General features: G+C 34.8%; 1 protein-coding gene across 1 annotated transcript in view; it reads left to right on the top strand.

Annotated features, from left to right (window-relative positions):
• The window catches only part of TTC6 (tetratricopeptide repeat domain 6), a 53370-nt gene that overhangs the window by 17989 nt on the left and 14774 nt on the right, over positions 1-20607 (top strand). Inside the window, 12 exon segments of the mRNA XM_075427141.1 lie at positions 6762-6863; positions 8227-8317; positions 11277-11493; positions 13184-13670; positions 14799-14928; positions 15435-15619; positions 16045-16181; positions 18329-18491; positions 18533-18587; positions 18988-19108; positions 20050-20191; positions 20380-20550. Coding sequence (XP_075283256.1) covers positions 6762-6863; positions 8227-8317; positions 11277-11493; positions 13184-13670; positions 14799-14928; positions 15435-15619; positions 16045-16181; positions 18329-18491; positions 18533-18587; positions 18988-19108; positions 20050-20191; positions 20380-20550 — 2001 coding nt within the window.

Here is a 20607-nt window from a genome sequence, read left to right on the forward strand (position 1 = left end):
AGTTTTTCCTGATGGTTTTTCAGACTGGCAGTTTGCTACTTACAGTTTCTGTGTATCACCAGCTCCAGAAATATAAAATTATTGCTTGTAAAGTCTGTAGTGATCTAAAGAATGGTGGAGTGGTAAATAAGGATAATACCAGGTCAGTTTTATGGGGCAATTTGTGTTGCTTGTTAACTTGGGCTCACTTGAAAAACATGTGTTTTAGTGCAGCCAAATGCAAGGTCATAAGGATAAGAATAGGGAATCAGGGTCATCCTTTGTAGGAGGGGAGACTGTATCCTGAAAAGTATTAACTCTGAAAGGAGCTTTACAGTTTTGAGAGATAAGCAACAGAAGATGGCTGTGTAATACTCTCTGAACTCTATAAGAAACAAGTTTACCTTAAAGTAAAGGAGGTGAGACATTAGCAATAATATAGAAAAAAGTTTTGGGATTAGAAAAACTATACAGAGCTTTTCTGTTCCAGGTAAGTGCTCTAACAACTGAGATAGTCATGTCACCACTTGTTCTCTCTCTTGGCTGCGTGACTTTTGCATTCTTTTCTGCTCAACAGCACAACTTCCTGTACCCAGAATGGTCAAATAATCTAATGGTGAGTGAGGTTTGAATCCTCAGATAAGCAACAAATTCTCATTTCCTGGCTCTGTGCTTCAATAATGAATTATCATAAAGAGATGGAAATCACATTCTGCCTTTTTTCCTGTCTTGTAAAAGGAAAAAAAACAATGACCTTGCCCTTCCTTGAAAGAATGGATGCATCCAGCTTTAGAAGAGGGCTCCATGTTCTGGATTGGAAATGGAGGGAAATTTCTGCCTGCAGCCCCTGAACAATCTAGGTTCCAAAGAGGGGCAGCAGATTTCCTGTTGGCTAATTCGGTGTCTTTTTCCATGTGAAGGTTCATAGGAACGTCGTGCACTTCATGCACTTAACGAAGTGTTCCAAATAGCATTGCAGGGGAGCAAGCAGAACTGTTGATTCCTGTATGCGATGTCTCTTTTTCTTGAATATCAGTTCTGTATTAAGGCATTTTAAAAGATCATTATGTTGGTTTTACACAAGAGAGGAAGAGTTGGTTTGAATATATTACCTGCATGGTATAGTTTCTGATGCAAGAGGATTTGCTAAACGAAAACACAACAGACCCAGTAGTCGAGGCTTCAGTCTAGACAGATTGAGAGTAGCTGTAAGATTTCAATGTATAGCAATTAAAGTAGTAGCTTCTGAAATGATCCATTACTTATAGCATTTAAACCAAAACTGGATTTCTTTCTGAGGCATATCCTAAGTTTCACCCAGCAAATTGTGAGCTTGATGCCAGAATACTGATGGAATTTTATTATCTGTATTATTTAGAAGGTCAGGTTGGGTCAACATGGTGCTTTTCTCTGACCGTAAAGTATGAATCCATAAATTGCTTTATGAAAGTTTTTAGCAATTGAATTATTTTGATATAGTCATTATTACCCTGACTATCAACAACATTATTTCAGGATACAGGATTAGGCCCTGATGTTTCCCTTTTTGTGAACTTCTGCTTATGTCGGGAATTTGGGTAGCATATGAATATAATTCATGATGATAATTGGAGTGTTTGCTTTTGATTCAGTGGCATTTTCTGTCTGTTGGTGGATAGATACAGACAGAGAATATAAGGACTCAACGAGAATAAGGACACTAAACAGCATTCTGAGTGGTGGTTTCAGCATACCAGTAGACCAGCCATTAAGTGTTTTGCAGGTCATGGTGGAAGAAGATTTAAGGAAATTCTGAGAGAATAAATTGATGGCTGTAGTGAGCTTTTCTTAGATGAGAGGCAGCATGAAGGTGGGCAAAAGAGATATTCAGAAAGTAAAAACCCCCAACCTTAGGAAGGCAGTGATGAAGTCAGAAGTCACAAAAACAGAAGTTGTTATCGTTTGCTGGTCTAGAGATGACAAAAGGAAAGGCTGTGAAGGCTTTGAAAGCAAAGGAACATCTTATATTTGAATGAGCTTCTCTTTTTCTGTTACTTGAAAGAATGGGATAACGTTCAAACCAAGCAACTAGGATCTTTGCAGTAGCGCTTTGAATGAGTGTGACCAGAACAAGATAATGCTTGTCTTGGCTAAAGAAATGGATGCTGCAGCAAGCGAGATACGAAATTAGATACCAGACTTTCGCTTTGTAGAGAGATTAGAAAAAGATTTTAATTTTAGAATGTTGTGAATGACACCTGTATTCTGAATCTGTGTGAATGATGGAATGCTAGCAAAAGTGATGAAGAAAGTAAGTAGTGGGGAGGCCATGAAGATTGAAAAGGGAAAGGCTCATAAGATCCTTACCTTTCAGTCTTGCCAAGCTAGCACTGGCAGCTTGACATCCCTAAGAGGAAGACCATCTGATATTTCTGTTGGTGAAAAACAGAGTGATGAATCATGCTCTGATTCATTACCATGGAGAGGGAACCTCTATATGGTCTTTGACTGGAACATTGCTGGAAACAGGGTAGAGGAAGCAGAGCAGAGAGTAGAGGACAGAATCCCTTGAAATACCCCATAAGCTGAAGGAGTTGGATGGGAAGTGAACTCTGAGAGGTGAAATGTAGAAGCTGTAGGAGGACGGGGTTTGAAGAGAATGGTTTGTTTTTCAAGAAGTGTCCAACAGACTGAGGAAATTGACAGTGAGTTTGAGCTTTATGAATCAGTAGAAATTTTTTTGGGGAAGAAATTTTTACCTTGAGAGCTACATTCTCCGGAGATGAAGAGAATTAAAATTTAAAAAGAAGCCCATACCAAAATTCCTTGCTGAATTCGTTTAATCAAGATCTAGAGAACTAAGTTCTTTGGAGTACTGCCATCTAGTGGCACCGTCTACCATCGTCTTCTGTTTTTAATTTTTAAAACTGGTTGCCTTATGTGAGCCTTGAAGGTCGAAAGTCTAATCTACCTGACACTAATTTATGTCCGTTTAAGCTGTTCACATTTCATTACTGACAATTCCCCATCTTTAGCTCGTTTCACAAATGCAAATGATCTATGTAGGGGTAAGCATGATTTTTATTTAGTGGACAGTGAAATTCAAATGACTTTGTCAGCTGTTTAAATAGCAATAGAACTATCTTTATTTCTTTTGTACTAGTTCTCTGTTCTTCTGTGAAAGAATCTTGTCTGACTGTAACAAAGTCTAAAGAAGCCTGCTGTGGTAGGATATTATGGTAGATCAGATCAAGAAAGCAATAATTTTCTTGTTTTGAAGTCTTGTCTTCACTATGAAAAATATCCACTGGCTTAAAAATATATATAACTTTTCACATCTGCAAAAAATGTCTTGCAGAGCAAAGTGTATCAATTCATCAAGATGTAAACTTCCCAAGGTCAGCTACAACTCTTTCCTGGGATTGACTGTATTAAGTTTATTTCATCAGATAGCAGAGGTGCCTTGCTTTTGCTGTCCTGTTTAGTCTTGGCATACTCAGCAGGCATCAGTTATCTGGAAGTTAAAATCTGATTTTTTTAGCCATGAAGACAACTATTAAGGTAAATAGATTTTTATGAACATTATATATGGATAGTCAAACCTGTTCCTGGCAGATATGCTACATAAAATTTAACGGGATTTGTAGCTTGAAAACTATTTATGACAAAAGTGCCCTAAAAGAGGTACAGCTCTTTTTACATTGTTCACTTTAAACACTTTTAACTGCCAAATGCTAAGGAATATTTTGATTGTTTTATACCTTTTTGTATCTTGTATAACTTCACTTGACATTCCTTTTATGCAGACAGCCACCTTGAAAAGTCAGAACCACCAAATACTTAGATGTAAAGCAAGCTAGGAAGGCCAAACACTTGTCAAAAGCTAGGTTTTGAGTTCTTGTTTTTCCTCTCTTTAAGAAATAGGTATTTTGTCAAAGCTTCACTTGAAGAAAGGAACATTCCAGAAAGAGTTCAAGAACTACTCCCAGATCTATAATCTTTCTCTCTGTGTAAGAACTATAACTTCTGGGCTAGTGCTATATTTTAAGGATTCCTTTTCAACATCCAAATGTACTTCAGAAGGCATTTTGTTTGCTGAATCAAATGGCTGGTTCTCAGTTATGTTGAGATGCCCCCTTTACACAGTATTCTGATAATTTAAATAGGTCTTAACATGGAAATACATTGCAATTAGAATAAATGAGGATCAAGTCCACTATAGCACATATACATCTGGCAGTGAAGTTGCAAGTAACAGAAGTTACACACGTTACTTCCATGAATGGACAAAGAAACTTCATCATTTAGTGCCTACAGAAAAACTACCCCAAACCTGACTAACACCATTAGATGTCAGTGTTGGCATATGCCAAGGTGTTGAGTAAAGTCGTGTTCCATCTAATGTGCATTTTAATTTACATACATATATGGATACCTCAATGTATGAAATCGAGTGTTTTTCTTATTCTTTTCTATACATATTACACATTTTACCATTTATTGCATTCTGTGCTTGTAATTGCTAGTCCAATGAGAACTATGTGAGAACTTTGTTATTGTACTATAAAACAAGCTACAAGAATAGCAAAAAATATAAATGTAATTTCTGCTCTCCGTTAAATAAAAAGATTCATTATAAGTTTATATATAAATCTTGTATAATATCTGTTTAATTGATAAATATTAATAGTTGCTACTAATCTCTAAAATAATTTTACCAGCTTGGTAGATGTAATAGATTCTTCAAACTTGAATTTCCCTTTAGAGGTGCCAGGAACAAAGGAAACAGAAATAGAAAAGTTATTACAGGATTTTATATATATGTATACACATGCATGCTTATGAGTTACTGTGTTGTGTAAAAGTGTTCACTGTTTTTCGAAATTGAAACTGTAGATAGATAGGAAGTTGGGATATATAATTACGTCAATCTACAACTTTCTAAAGTGATATATTTCTTTTGCGAGGTGTGTGTCATAGGTAGATTTACTTTTAAAAATGGCAAACAAATAATAAAATCAGAATCCAGTCCCCAAGTAATCACATAAGGTGCTGTTCAAAACCAGCCAGCATTCCTGCTGAAATCAGTTCTCTTTGGCATTTAAGTATACCTGACTGTAAGCACAGCACTTGAGATGTGTATTTGCCATGCAGGAAGTTACGCGTGTAATGCATTTCATACTAATTTAAAGCTCAGTGTTACGTTTTTCTGGTGACTGCTATAATATACACCATGGACCTAATCATGAAAGTAGTCTTAAAATTATTTGGTGTATAACTATGAAAATGAGAAGTTTGGCACCAGATTTCCATTGTATATTAAGTAATTTCAATCTTTAGCTTAGAAAAAAAATTTATTCATAGTTTGTTTCTAGTGTGATTTAAATTTTGCCTAAGAGTCTTTAACAACAAAGCTATTTTTATGCTGTTAATACCTGACATAACAATAGTATTTTATTCATATTTTATGTTGCTGCAGAATTTGTTATGAAGGAGTTCATATTTCAGAGCAATTCCAGAATAATCGGACAGATGAGATTCACTTTCTTCCCCCTCATACATCAAAAAGTCTAACTGAATGCAAAAAAGTAGCTGAATGTTGTCTTAAAAAGCCACAATTGCAACTGTTAGGAGAGAAAGTAAGAAGTAATTTTAATAAATGTGTGCTGTATATGTAGGAATGGTGGTGTTGGGGTGATGGTTGGACTCGATGATCTTAGAGGTCTTTTCCAACCTATGATTCTATGATACAATCCTACAAATGAAGACACAAAATCCGTGGGCAAAAAAAAAGGTGCTTTGTTTCTTTTTAAATTGTGTCATGTAACAAAGACACAGAAGAGCAGAACACCTTGGAAATAAAGTTCTGCTGTTTTTTTGACATTTGACAGTATGCAATATAAAAATGTATGGGGAGTTTTTCATCAATGGGGAGTGTTGTTCTTCAACCTCATATCTCAGTTCTTAATTCCTTCTCTGAACTAACAAGATATGCTAATATGCTAGTTAATAACAAGCAAAAACACTAAAAGAGCAAAACAGGTGGTTCGTTCAGGCTGTGGCACCCTATACCTCTCAGGAATTCATTGCGTTTTGTGCGATTATTTTTGACAAAATCATGTTCAGCAGAAAATGGCATTTTATCACCTAATAGTTCAGATTCAGTACAGACATTTATAAACTGGATTTATGTTAGTTGATAACTGAATTGTGTTGGTTTTGAAGGTTTCCATTTATCCAGAAGCTTTAAAAATGTTTTGGGCTCCAGCTCCACCAAAATCGTCTGCTCTATGCCTGTTCTATGCATGTATTTGTAGCACTCTTCACCTTCATATGGCAAAGGTTACAGAGAAACTAGCATTTCATGACCAGATCACACTCCTGTGCAAGAGATAAAGCATATTTATGCATGGATTAATCGACAGCAGAAATAAACCTCACATAGTTCCCCATCCCCCCATCAATTTGGCCTTACTATGCCCAAATTGAGAGCTGTGTTCTTGTTACTATAGGGACTGCTGCAACCCGATGTAAATTACCAAAGCTAAAGGTAAAAACTTTAGAGAATCGGGTAGCAGTAATCAGTTTCCTCAGGTCTCTACTCCTTTTGCACCATGTGATTCTTGATCACATTAAAGAATGTGCTCCATCAGAAGTCTAGGATAAATGGCTTCTGTGATGTTGATCATCATAAATCTTTAACTCAAATGCATGATAGTCTTAATCTGTTACTATGTTTTCTATGGATGACTAAAATAATAGTATTGTACATATTCAAATATGCAAATATATTAATATTTCAGAGCAGCATTATTGAGGATGTTGTATTTGAAGACTTTTTCACTGATCATGAAGAAGAGTTAGAAGCTGAGCAAGATGATAATGATTTCTGTGATTATGGACTGGTGTGTATAGTGGTACAATTTTTTTCATGTAACAAGATTAGCAAAACAATTCATAGTTTGAAGATCTAGTCATAAGACAAAATATTTCTATAGAGTTGACTTTTAGAAACAATTTTCTGTTAGATATTTGTTCATTTTTAATAGAAAATGCTAAATCTCACTTCTTGAAACTTGATACTGTGCTTGGAAAGAGTCATTACATATTTTAAGATGCTTTTTATTTTGCATTATTATAACACTAGGTGATGCTCTGGGAGGGGCTTGTGATAAATAAACAGCAGGTTTTAAGTAACATGACATAGTGGAGCAGCTTACTGGAAGTTCAGCTATGCCCAGACATCTAAAAAACTGCAAGAATCAAGAAGTGGAATAGGGGAAAATAAATGTTTCCAAGTGTGTGAGTTTTTTAACCTAGAATTTCCCTGAATTTTGTATTAAAGGATGGGCAAACAATTCTATGCAGGTGGTTTGCAAGTAGAACGTTGAAGTGTGGCTCTTTCAAGTTACAGAATTCTGACTATCTCAAACACCATTGATGTAGTTCATGGAGGCGATGTGGGATATGAGAGCTGTAGGCTCCAGAGAGAACCTGAAGTGCCTAAGGATGGTATTCAGCTATATGTGCTTACATAGGGTTAGCTATTTCAAGTTAATAGATCCGAGAGGTGGAAGTGGGTAAAACCTTACCCACGTCCCACGGGAAGTAGGCTGAATATATTTCTTTACCAGAAAATTTTAGGTACAACTGAGTGTTCTGGTAGCTCAAACACAGCTGAAACCTTGGAACTGGCTGGCGATGTTGCTGAGACTCAAGTGGAACTAAGGAAAACTAATGCATGAGTGGAAGTATTTGCAGCTAAAAACGTGCAGACTGAGGCTAGCATATTATTACTGCAGCTGAGCTCCCAGGTGTACTTTAGAGTTTGGAGGCACTGTTTTATATCAAAATTTAGGACTTCATCTGCAAGTTTGGACTATTAGAGCAGTTAAGATCTGTTGGGTAATGAGTTTCCTATTCAAAGGTGAAATATGCTGGGCAAGACACGCTTTTGTCCTTGAAAGAAGCTTTTTCATAGTGACTATGGCTATCTGAGAATAAGTCATTCAATAGTATGCAATTTTTAGATGACATGGAAGTGGAACAAAAAGATGAATTCGATTATGATAAAGGAACACTTGCTGGTTTGAACATTTCTTCAGGAGCTGGCTAGAAATAATCAGAAGAATCTTATTTAGTACGTCAACAAGGAAGAATTCTGCGATCCGCTTTACGCATCTACATCCTCTGGCAGCAGCAACTTCAAATAGTTATTCTGTGCTTGGCTAAAGACTGTTTTGAATTTCATATCATGTTTGGCTTCAGGTGCAAAAAGGTTATGGCCGTATATGTAACTATAAACCGATTTGGAATTGTCCAGCAGAGATGAAAAGTGCTGGCAGTCCTTTGCCTACAGGTTGACTCGGCCATAAGATATAATAATTGGAAGTAATAAAGTCTGCAATTACTAAAGTATTGTATTTTATTTCACATTTACTTGTGAATCTTTTTGGAACATCTCTTTTACTGAAAAAGAAAACTGTTACTCTGGTACAAGTATGTCTATTAACAACAACAATTAAAAACAGATGAAGCATGTACAGATTCTCAGGAAGAAGTAATAATCTCATTGGAAATTATGGTTGGTGATGTTATGTGGCCATTTTTTTTGTCTGGGATTCCCAAGATAGGAATGTATGTGTGACTAATGCCATTTAATGTGGAGTGAATATGGCACATTTAAGGAGTGTCTGGCTTAAAACATGTTCATTGGAAAGATATCTCCGGACGTTGCAGTAAATTCACTAGGTGATCAACAATATGGCATATTCACAGTGTCTTTTGAGACTGGAGCATCTACAGCACATATATAAAGTATGTCCACTGACTGTGCTTGCTCTTTAGCCTTAATCTAAATGAGTACGTTGAATGTGTCTCAGCTTTTTGGACATCTGGCAGTGGAATGGGCTTAAGACATCCAGAAGTCCAGACAAAAGCAGTCCTTACTTCACTCTAGCAAAGGTGTGTTTGTTTTTTTTTGCTGAAAATATAGATTTCTTTGGACGTTAGATCTGTGTTTGGCAGTCTCTGCTTTTAAAAGAAGAATTTATCTGAAAGCTCGATTTGTGTTAGGCTCAGACTAATTCAAACTTATTTTGCTATATGTTTGATCTACAGACAAAAAGTTTGCTGAGAAGATGCCAATCCTTGCCTGATTTTTCTGACAGTGAGAGCTCAGAGGTATCCTTTCATATTTACTTGTATTTTTTCCTGAACACTGATTTTGTGGAAGAAATTCTTCCACTGAACTGAATTGTACTTAGTATTTTCCTATTAGATGCAAAAGTAAGAATTCTCAAAGGTTGTTTTCAAGTGGGTTGGTTACATCAATTAGGAAAGCATAGCTCTACAGTGAGAACACCTGTTAACTTTACAGGCATTTGAACAGAGATAAGTGTGAGTAGTCTGTAGTCTAGCTAACCTGAAATGAGTGGAACAACATCTCTGAGTAAAGATTTGCGGTATCAGGCCCTTGGGTTTCAGACCTATCAGGGCATCAATGTTGTCAAGTTTCCAATCTGTGAAGTGCTATGTACTTTTATGGCTATTGAAGTTATGTTAGCTGTTTCACAAAATGCATAAAGCAGCATAAATCATGCAAATTTTACAGTTGTGCAAAGAAGACCTTGATAGCATTAGACAACTAATATTTTATTAACAAATCTGATTTTGAGTAAGAATTTGAGGAGTATGTCTTTATTTCAAACTTCTGTATAGTCCATAGAGACCTGCTTAATATGTGACCCTGTTATTTTAAAGACAAACATGAAGCATAGCAGCAGTTTGTATGAAATAATAAATAAAATAATTTAAACACCAGGTTTGCAATTTGAACTAAGAATTGATGCTTGATTTTTAAAGGATAGTTTCATGTTCAAATAGAAGTAGACTTGTTGAATTCAACTAGCAATACATTAGCAAAACTATGCATAGTTCATTAAAAGAATTTATCAAGTAACAATTCAATGTTTATGCAATATGCAGTCAAACTATTTGATATGGTGATAAGTGACAGCTAATGATAGATATATATAGTGATAAATGATAGCTTTACATTGGGTTTCAGGTTTTTAATGAATTAATATGAAGCTTAGATTTTTAAAAAATATAATTTTCCTAAAGAAAAGTGGCTCACTTGTGACATTGAGGGTTTTTTTATCTTTTCTAAACTTCACAGGCTATAATGTATTACAACAAATAAAGAATGGAAGGTACTTAGTTACTTAATTGGAGTGCTTTAAATTATTGTTAAAATAAACTAAAGGCTGATGCAGTATCTTTCTAATAAGTACATACATTAAATAATTCTTAGCAAATGTCTGTAAGCATTGAAAAAGTGCTTCTTTAAGTCTAATTAAGTCCAATTATTCAAAATTATTCAATGTTTCATTTATTTTTTCATTTATCTTATTATTAACAAGTGTTTCCCTCTGTAAATTTCAGGCAGTGGACATGAAATGGCATTTTAATTTCTTTGATGAAGATGTGTTATGCCTACTATAGTAGTGCAAGTTAGTGAACTGGAATTAACAAAAAGAGTGAGAAGCAATACAATTGTTATTGCAAATAGTACTTGCTTCATAGTTAATAACAATTAAACACCAGAGGATAACAGTTATCCTTGTAGATTTGATTTGTCAGGTGATTCAGGGATAGGGGCACAAAGCATGAGGGTGCATACATCCTTTCAGATATTAACTGTATTTCCATAGAATGCAATTGTACTTCCAAATGGTTTACACAGTCCTCCTGTCTTTTCTTCTGAGTTCTATCTCAGTTCATCTTTTTGTAAATTTAACTTTCCTACAAGGACTGGGGGTATTTAATTGAAATTTGTTGTGATGCTTTTTAGAGAAGGTTGATTTTAGCCATTTATGAGCTTCAAATAACTTTGAATTAATGTTTCCGATCTCTTTGCTTTGACATATATCCTGAGGTATGCAGATCTTTTTTCCCATTAAATACTGTAATTTTTTTTCAGCAGTATAGTCCCCATGTCTGTTTTTTTCTTTACAATTTTATATAAAATAGAATCCAGTCCATTAAAACTAAGGAAATGTGATATATAAATCTTATTTCAAATGAACATCTAAATAATTTAAGTTTCCTTTTTAAAACAGACAAGTTTGATTAAAAGATCAGTCTCAGCACTGGAGATGACTGCTTTCAAAGATGAAACCACATTAAACATGTCAGCTAATTTAAAAGTCAGCATGAAGGAGTTGAAGGTTATGAAGCAACGGATAGCTGAGCCAGAGATCAGGAAAAGCTCCCCTACCAAGCATCTATTGAATCAAATCTGTGATGATTCACAGTCAGTGCAGACACACCAGTAGAAAAAATGCCTACTTTGACTGGACAAGAGGATATTGAGAATGACATTGTTCTTGTGGAGCGACCTCAAAAGGCTGGGATTAAACGCACTGTTTTCCCAAGAAGAAAGAAAACAAAGAAATCAAAGAAAATAATAAACCCTAGAAAACTAGAATCTGTGATTAAGAAATTAAGTCAACCCCCACAGATTCTTAAAAGGTGTTCCGTAATTACTGTGCATTGCCTTTTTAAAGAATGTATTTTAATTTGTAGCTGTATTATCTAATTACAATTGTCTTTTTAATATTAAATATTGCTCTGAAATTAAGTAATAATAGTTTAGTTATTTAGGAATAATATATATTTTTTAATGCAAAGAAAAAATACATACTACTCAGGTATTTTAGGATGGTTAGTATGTACTGCACTTCAAATGGAAACAGTTTTGCTTCAAGTAACAACATAAAAAAATTTATCTAAGTATAAATGCATGATTAAAATGGCGAAACTTCTTTCTTCTGAAAGACAAGGGTGAAATTCTAAGTTCTAAGGAAACTGAAATACTAGGCTGAACTAAACTCCTTTGTACCATGAACTCTCTAGATTACATCAAACAAGCAGTTTGCTTTTTACCTTTTGTTTTCCTGTATCACTCTAAATATTTTTCTAGTGAATATTATTTATGTACTTCAGATATGGAGTGCCTTAGAAAATATTCAGATATTAAAAAAAAAGAAAAGAAATTAATATCTTGCTAGTTTTTTGATCTTTCTTAAATACTTATGGTTGATGTGTGACTTGCAAAAAAACCCCAGCTGTTGTCTATTTTTGTGTACAGTCATATGTGTCCACATTGTAGTTACACTGATGCTCAGACCTGGTCCTTCGGGCCAGTTTTCCATTCAGCTTCTGCTTTTTTCTGCCTTTTAGGCACCTTTCAGTCGGTTTATTCTTAAGAAAATCAAAGATACTTAAATGGTGTGATATAATGGTATAGTGAGCTGTGACTAAGGGAGAAGGTGGTTGTTTTTGAAAGTCTTGTTTTAGACAGCGGTACTGTATGTTCTTTGCTATCTAAGGCTTTTGTATCAGTTTTGCTAAACTGAGAGGACTTCATCTTTGTATTATTCTGCGTGTCATCCATGCATGTACCTGTTACATTTTTTATTTAATTTCCCTTTTATACATAAGGATCCTACTAGAAAAAAGTATTATAAATATTAGATACATAGTAATATGAATATATATATGTATCTAATATTTTCTCTCTGTTCACTTCTGGAATTCCCTTCTGTGTTAGCAAGGCTAGTATTGATTGTGATAAAGTGTTTCTGTTAAAGACTTCTGTTTCTTTCACTGTGATATCTCAGAGCAGATGTTATTATTGAACATCTGTGAAGGTTCTCATCTTGGAAGCTATGAATTTTCACAGATTATAATTTTGGGAATGTCCTTGTAAATTTGAGTGCTTTTTTTCACCTCTGGGTGGTGCTTCTTCTGGTTATATTCTTGTGGCCTCTTCCTAATATGTTTGGGATCGATCATCGATATATTCATCCATCTAGGATTTATCATCATTTAGCCATGCTGGTAATTGTCCAGTCTGAAATATCATCCTTGCTTAAGCTTTAGTATTGTCCGTGTAAACCTAAATTAGAAGCTTTTGGAGGAAATAAGCATGCAACTGCCAATAAGTGCTGAACATTCTGGGGACATGAATCATTTAGAACAGTTCTGCTTACCTGAGGCTTCAATAATGGTTTTTGATAAATGACTGATAAATTAAAAAAATATCATTAACAAGAGTGCTAACAATAGGTTTTTGAATAGTTGTTGACTGGCAGATTGCAATTTGATATCATTAATGTATCTGGGAACCTTTAGTTAATTCTAATCTTTTTTTCCCTAGGTCTGTGTCTCTAGAAAGGCTTCCTGTTCATGATAGATTCAGTATCAAGGTGTCTTCAGCAATCAAACAACATCAGAGCCCCAGCATGCCTTGTTCGTTAGATTTTGAAAAGTTTGCAAAAGTGCGGGGCGGAATTCCAGAAGAAACTTCTGCTCACATGTGGGTCAGTGGAATATGGAACTGCTGGTTTGATGAAACTTTCCCTCCTAGTGGGACTGCTTCTGAGGAGAAGGATGCTGAATTACTAAAAGGAACTGAGGTGGTAGACTCTCAAGAAGCAAATCTACAAATAGAACTGATTGACTCAATGCATCCTGTCCTTCTTGAAGGTGCAACAGTTACTATTGAAGATTTAGAAAAAGAAGTAAGAAGACTGACTGAGCTAATAGAAAAGGAAGAGCATCCTTCAGCTTTTCACTACTGCAGGCGCGGAGCAATACAAAGAAAGTTAGGGAACTTAAAGTCAGCTATGGATGACTTGGAAAAAGTAAGTTTAATGCCAAATTTTACTTCTATCAAACACTTTTTTTTTTTTGACTGAGTGCTTGAGTTCTTCAATAAGTGAAGAACTAGAAGCAGGAGAGCTGATAACTAGCTGAACGCTACCACCTTTTACCTTTGTATGACAGCACGATCCAAGTTTAGTCCAGCAAGAATGAAGATACATGCTCTGTACATAATACCTTCCAAACCTGATAAACTATCTGACCAGAAAAATTACTATATTCGTAGAAACTCAATGATTATCGTGTAGCTTTTTTATTCACCCCAAACTTCAGAAACAGACTGTCAAGGATCTGGAAGGCTAAAAATTCCACACCCCGGCAAAGTGTTTCACTGACCAATAGGCCGATATCAATAGTCAAAAATTCTTGCAATTGCTGTTGCATATTTTAGTGAAAACATTATTGACTTTTCTCTTTAAGATATATGAACACAATTCCTAAGTACTTTGTGGGTCCTGGAAATAGTTTGTAGGCCAAAGTTTGAGAACAACTGTTGTAGCAGAACAGTCTCACATTTGGTAGTTAAGTGTGTGTTATATGCATAGTGAACGTATGTGAATATGTTATATGAATATATATAATATAATGCAAATATATATAATATGAATATGTTATATGCATAATGAACATATCTTCTTTGACTGATTATATCTGTCCAGTGATTTTGTTAGGGTATGTTGAGTACTTTTTATAGGAATCATAACAACATGGTTTGAAAAGCTAATCCCTTTTTCATAGGGACAGGTTAATTATTTCTTACTTTCAAACAGAAGTATTCTGACTTCTAGAAATAGTTCAGATAACTATTTTAAAGAAATCATCAAACATGGCAATATCCCAGCTGATTAATATTTTGTATTGAATATGGTGGTAGCTTGGACTCTGATTCTGCATATGTGTAAATACATGATGCTTTTAAATAAACAAGTGACATTAGTAAAATTTTTCAGATTTTTAGGTTAAATAAAAGTCTGTCAGTCTAGAAATTTTATTTAAAAAAATTAATAATTTCGGTGCAAAAATTTTCAAATTTCCTATGTACTATTGTTAGCACATTTGAGTAGTTCCTTCTGCAGTACAAATAAGTTACTTACTTGTCTTGTTTACAGGCTACAAGCTCAGAACCACGACTACATAATGCTTACTGGCATAGACATTTGATTCACCTCTTTCAAGACAGAATTTCTGCTGCTTTGGATGACCTGAATTTTATAATTAAATGGAGCAAAACCAAAGCAGGTAAGTATCTATTGAAATATAACTTAACAGTTAATTTTCTCTAGTTGCCTTTGGCCCTAGTTCTGCAAATGGTTTTGCATGTATTTAACCTTACATCAGCTGTTTTATCCATATTATAAAAAGACTATAAATCAGACATGAATCTTCAAAGGCTTGGGACAGAAGTTGGGTTTTGAAGGCAAAATTAAGTACTTCATTTTAAAGTGTTTTTAAAAAATCCAAAAAAATAAATGAAGAAAAGAAAAAAGGAGGACTGATGGAAATTGTACCCATTAATTTAATGGGGAAAGTTGATAACAATCCTGTAATGGGAACAGTGTGCTATTGTGCTTCAGTCAGCCCTGTTCTGCCATTCTCTTTAAACTGGGAAAGAGGAGCTTAAAAGGGAAAGATACCTGGTTGACAGTTCAGGCCCTGCAGGTCAGGGAAAGTGGTTCCCCCCTACCTGGTTGTGATGCTGCACCTCCAATACTGCTTCCAGTTTTGGAACCCCTGATATGAGAGAGACAAGCTAGAGAGAGTCCATTGGAAAGCCATTAAGATGGTCAGAGGTTTGGAGCCTAAATTGCATGAGGAAAGACGGAGGGAGATGAGCAGCCCTACAGATGATGACATTTATTTTAGGAGAGCTGAGCTGTATTTTGAGGAAAATCAATTGTTATTGTTATTGGCCATGGATGATTACACCAAAGTAAGTTCACTTTTTGGTATTGTTACAATAACGTAGTAACTTTGTGTGACTTCAACTTCATAAAAGTAAACTGTGTTTGAAGATACCTGGTAAATAGCTTGGAGAACAGATATCCTGTCAATTAAATAATGTGTAAAAAAAAATCAATGCCATGGAAATAAGTAATTTCTGTTACTCCTGGCAGCTAGTTCAATAAATTACTGAATGTCTACAGTCTATCAGCTGCTAATAAGCTTTCTTCACTACTTTTTTATTTCACTTTACAGTTAATGGAAATTACAACAGACATTAAAGAGCAAGGGAATAAAAAAGAAAGTCTGAGAATAAAAGACTATATTGTTTTTGTGCTTGGTTAAGACTTTTAATCATTAGAAATAATAAGAATGAGGAATAATATCATGCACTTCTTTACTTTTTCATTATAGTGCTTTCAATATAACCCAAAAAGAACAGATGCGCTTATGAAACACGGAATATATTTCTTTGATCATTCAGTTTTGACTACAGCTATTCAGGATTTTACAGCTGTGATCAAGAGAGACCCCAGCAATGCTCAGGCGAGGTAAAATATATAGTTTGACAAAAGTATTTGAATTTTAAGTGGATTATTAAAATAATGTTAATATGTAGAAGACTGAATATGCGTTAAACAATAATAAAGCAATTGCATTTCCACAGAGGTGTCTAATAGAAATAGAATAAGACTTCTAGGCCATGATATCCATTTGGGAATCTCTGTATTGCTTTAATGACTTTGAATTAGTCCCTAGACCTTAATTAAGCAAAGCCCAGAACCGTGTGCTCAGATCCCGCTGGAGTAATGCAAATGTAGAGTCAGTTGGACTTATGCATGTACATATGTGCTTTGCTCTAAAGAGCTGGATTTAAATACATGCTCAAAGTGATATTGCTCTGTGGGACTAGAACATACATAGTTCTATGCCCAATTTCCATTGGTTGCCTTGACACTTCTAGTTTTAACATTATGCTGAATTAATGTTTTCTGTGGAAAATTTGAATTATGAATGAGAAGCATCTTTATTTTTGAATTATAACCATGATTTTGAGGTTTGGCTTACAAAGACTGAAAAAAAATTGTATGATTTCCCTACTAGAAAACATTACTTCTTTTAAATATCATCCCTGTAATGATTTACATTCTTATTATACTCCATTCTGGATTCAAGAAAATAGCGGTAAAATAAAAATAAGAGCGGATATTCAATACCAGATTATGATACCTGAATTTAGGTGTCAGCTTGCTGTATCCAAGGGATGTAGATGTCTGAGCAGCCATTATCACCAAGGATTTTAATCAGTACAGATATCAGACTGTAGATGGACTGAATATAGACTCTTCTATAAAACCTAGAAAGCTGTTCAGCTAAACAGCCAATAATTGTATATTTTTGGATGAACTGAACTGCTTTCATCTCTTTGGATTATATTAACTAGATCTTCATCAACCATAATGGAAAGTCAGACATCTAACATGTTGTAGACATCTGGGAACATACATCTGAGTTCAAATGTCCTGTTCTGGAACTGATTCCCATTGAAAGTGAATAGAAATGGCTAGGGAGGGACTCCCCTACATGTGTCTTCTACCTGTCAGTCCATCTCCTTCATCACAGGGAATCACAGAATCATGCAAAGCTTCCTTATGACATTAGGTTCCCATGCTACTAAAGTAATTTACAGATGCTCCTTAAAACTCCGACTTTGAAATAAAATCTTGAAGCAATGTAAAGCCATATTTGGCTTCCTGAAATCCACCAGTTCATTGAGGCTCATATGTTGATGAGCGGGCTCTGTGAATAGTCCTAGTGAGTATGATTAGTATCCGTGCCTTGTGTTTGTGTAGTTAAGCACATGATTTAAATTCTTGAGGAACTGACTTAATTGTGTTAGATTTTGAAAAAGACTAGTATACATTTAGCATGATAACTCTGCATAGAAGTGGGATGTGGCATAAGAGCTGCTTAGTAGGTGAAAGCTATCTTCAGTAATACAAAAATATGTTTTATATATTACATTTTTCATTCATAAAATAATTTTACAGCCATTCTGTCTAGTCACACTTTTTCACCTGTGCTTGTGATTTACCTTGTCTAAATATATTGGTAGCCTCTTGAATTTGAGGGAGGAATAGTGTAAAATAGTAGGATCTTATTTTGTCTGTTTGAAAGAAATACTGAAGAACAGAATGGATGTTTTCAGAAAGATTTAATAGTAATGAGGGCAGTTTTATATTTTTTCTTCTAAATCAGATTTAACAAAATCTGATATTTCCTGTAGAGAAACTGCTGCACCAATAAACTGTGGAACTTGGAAAGAGTTCTATTCAAATCTGTGATACTTGAAGAAGATACAGAATGCTAGTATCTTGAACTTGATTTATGCAAGTGATTTGAGCTTGATTTATGCAAGATCTACCTATATGATATAGATTACAGGACTTTGTTCCTTCAGACTTGCTTTATTAAATTCAGAAATAAAATTGAATGTTTATTCTGTTTTTCAACATTTTTTTTCTGAATAATTACGTCAAGGTTCCATGACAAAAACAATGGAAGAACTCTTGATATTAAGTTGACTCAACCTGTTAATATTATAAATAATAGCCTAGACTTCACATTATGACTTCATTCTGTAGGTATCATTTTCTAAGGGAAATAATATTTAAAGAGAAACTTTCTTCCTTGTTAGGCTGTATCAAGGAAGAGCATATGCTATGCAGCAGCAGTATAGAAATGCAATGCAAGACTTCGCAGCAGCAATTCATCTAGACTCTTCTTATTGGTTAGCATTCTACTATCGAGGCTGCCTACTACGACAAATAGATCCAAAAAGAGCTGTGCAGGACTTCAGTGTTTCTGTTTTTTTTTTTTTTAAATGGTGTATAAATTTACCATTAAAAAGAGGAATGACCACTCATCAGTAATTACTATACTGCAATATAACACAGGTATTGCATGTTGCAAATATTTAAATGTATGGTTGTCATTCAGTGTTTGGCCATAACTTCCTGCTTTTCATTTCTATTATTTGCTATTAGACATTGACTCTTGCTGCTGTTGTTACTCTTCAATTATTTTGCTTCTGCTTCCTAACCTTTTCTGCTTCACTTTGAACAATTTCAGTGGGTATAAATGAGAATGATAAATGTGTCTTGAAGGTATTTCATGCCACATTGAACCATTTCTGTTATGATCTATTAAGTTATGCTATGGTTTATCTATGATAATATATAAAGCTCTAAGAAAACTAGAGTAAAAAGTAATGTGCAAAGAAGTCATTGAAGCATGGAGTCATTGAAACATATGTGAATATCTGAACAGTTGGTTTTTGTTCTCTCTCTCCCACAGTACTCATCAATGACACTCAGGAAAATTACTGTTCTTTTCTTCATCATGGGATTGTTTACTCAGAACAGTGTCGATGGTTACTTGCAATCTGTGACTTTGAAAGTGTTCTAGCATTGGACAGGTGATTTTAATATTTTTTATATTCTGATTGCTGGGGGGCTTAAAAGTGCTAATAAAGTAGAATCTGAAATGTTATTCAGCAAATAGACTGAAATTAAGCCACACAAAAACATAAAGTTGTCTTATTTTGTTATCTTTTGCCTCATTTACTATATTCTGAATGTCATAAAAATAATTATTAATGTATTTAAAAATTAAATTTTAATTTTCCTTGTATGGCAACTTGGCATGCAAATTATTCAAGTTGGCAGACAAAAGGTGAAACTGAAGTCCTAATTAAAGTTGACTACTCATGCCATAATAATTTGATTGTTCTTTCGGGATAGAGTCTGTCAACAATGCAGGTAAAAGGACAAACTTTTTTTTTTTTTTTAACCAAAAGAAAATGTCACCGTGTTTTCTTTAGCAAAAGCCAGTAAATGGTGTCCCTGAAAAAAAAAGCAAACCACCAAACAGTTTGTGATCCTTGATAGTTGATGGCTGAAGCTGATGTGGTTCCTCTGAATTGCATTTCTTCCTACCACTTAAAAATACTTCAGAAACATATTATATCTGTATCAGACCTGCTGTGCAAGTGGTCTTGCAATATGCAACAAGTCTCCCATACCAGTTGGCTGCATTAATTGACTTATTCCAAAGGCACTGAGTTCTTGTTCAGACTCGGGCAACCTCAACCATTCTGTTGTTAGCAAAGGCCTCCATTCCAATCTGTGGCAGGCCTAAAGGCCCCTCAGCTCTTCCTTTGTCTTGGCTTGCTATAGGAAGTCTTAAAGTTTGCCTAGAAACAGTCTGTAGGAGCAGGCTGCACAACATCTTGCAGATCTTGGAAACCCAGGTCTCCCTAGCAGCCAGCCAAGGACAGAAAATAAGTAAGCATGATAGATGGAAAACGTGTAAGCTCTGTCAGTCTTTTAAAACTACAATGTGTTTTTAACATTGAAGGATTCAGTATTTCTTGGTGTATTTAGCATATATAAAATTACCAGGTATTTCTATTTCTAGTCCAGTTTCTACGATAGAGACTTGTATCATTGTTTCACAGTTCACATTTGGAGTGCTGTTTCTGGTGGTCAGAGAGCCTCTGGTATGCAGCCAAACGTCGCAAGCTACTGAAACGGTGGTGTTTTGTAATGAGCTGTCTCCTCTGCTGGCAATTACAGTTCTTTAGCTCAGTGTGATCACAAAATAGATGTGTGGTAGATGTCATAAAAGCAGATGAAGCCTGTAGAAGTTGTGGTTAATACAGTGACATATTTCATGCCATAACAAAAGGAAAAAATTTCTGGTTTTAGCTCTGTCATCTTTGCTTACCTAAATATTGGTTTGATACTGCTGTTGCATCTTCATCAATACTATGAAGCTATTCAACATTTTACTAATGCCCTTGAAATTGATCCTCTTAATGTTCGAACCCATGTATGTAGAGCACAAGCATATCATAAGGTGAAAAATTCCTTTCATTTTTGTTTGCCAGTTAATATAGCTTTATTTATATTTATA

The sequence above is a fragment of the Opisthocomus hoazin genome, chromosome 7 (assembly GCF_030867145.1).
Source record: "Opisthocomus hoazin isolate bOpiHoa1 chromosome 7, bOpiHoa1.hap1, whole genome shotgun sequence".
In the NCBI taxonomy this organism is placed as follows: Eukaryota; Metazoa; Chordata; class Aves; order Opisthocomiformes; family Opisthocomidae; genus Opisthocomus; species Opisthocomus hoazin.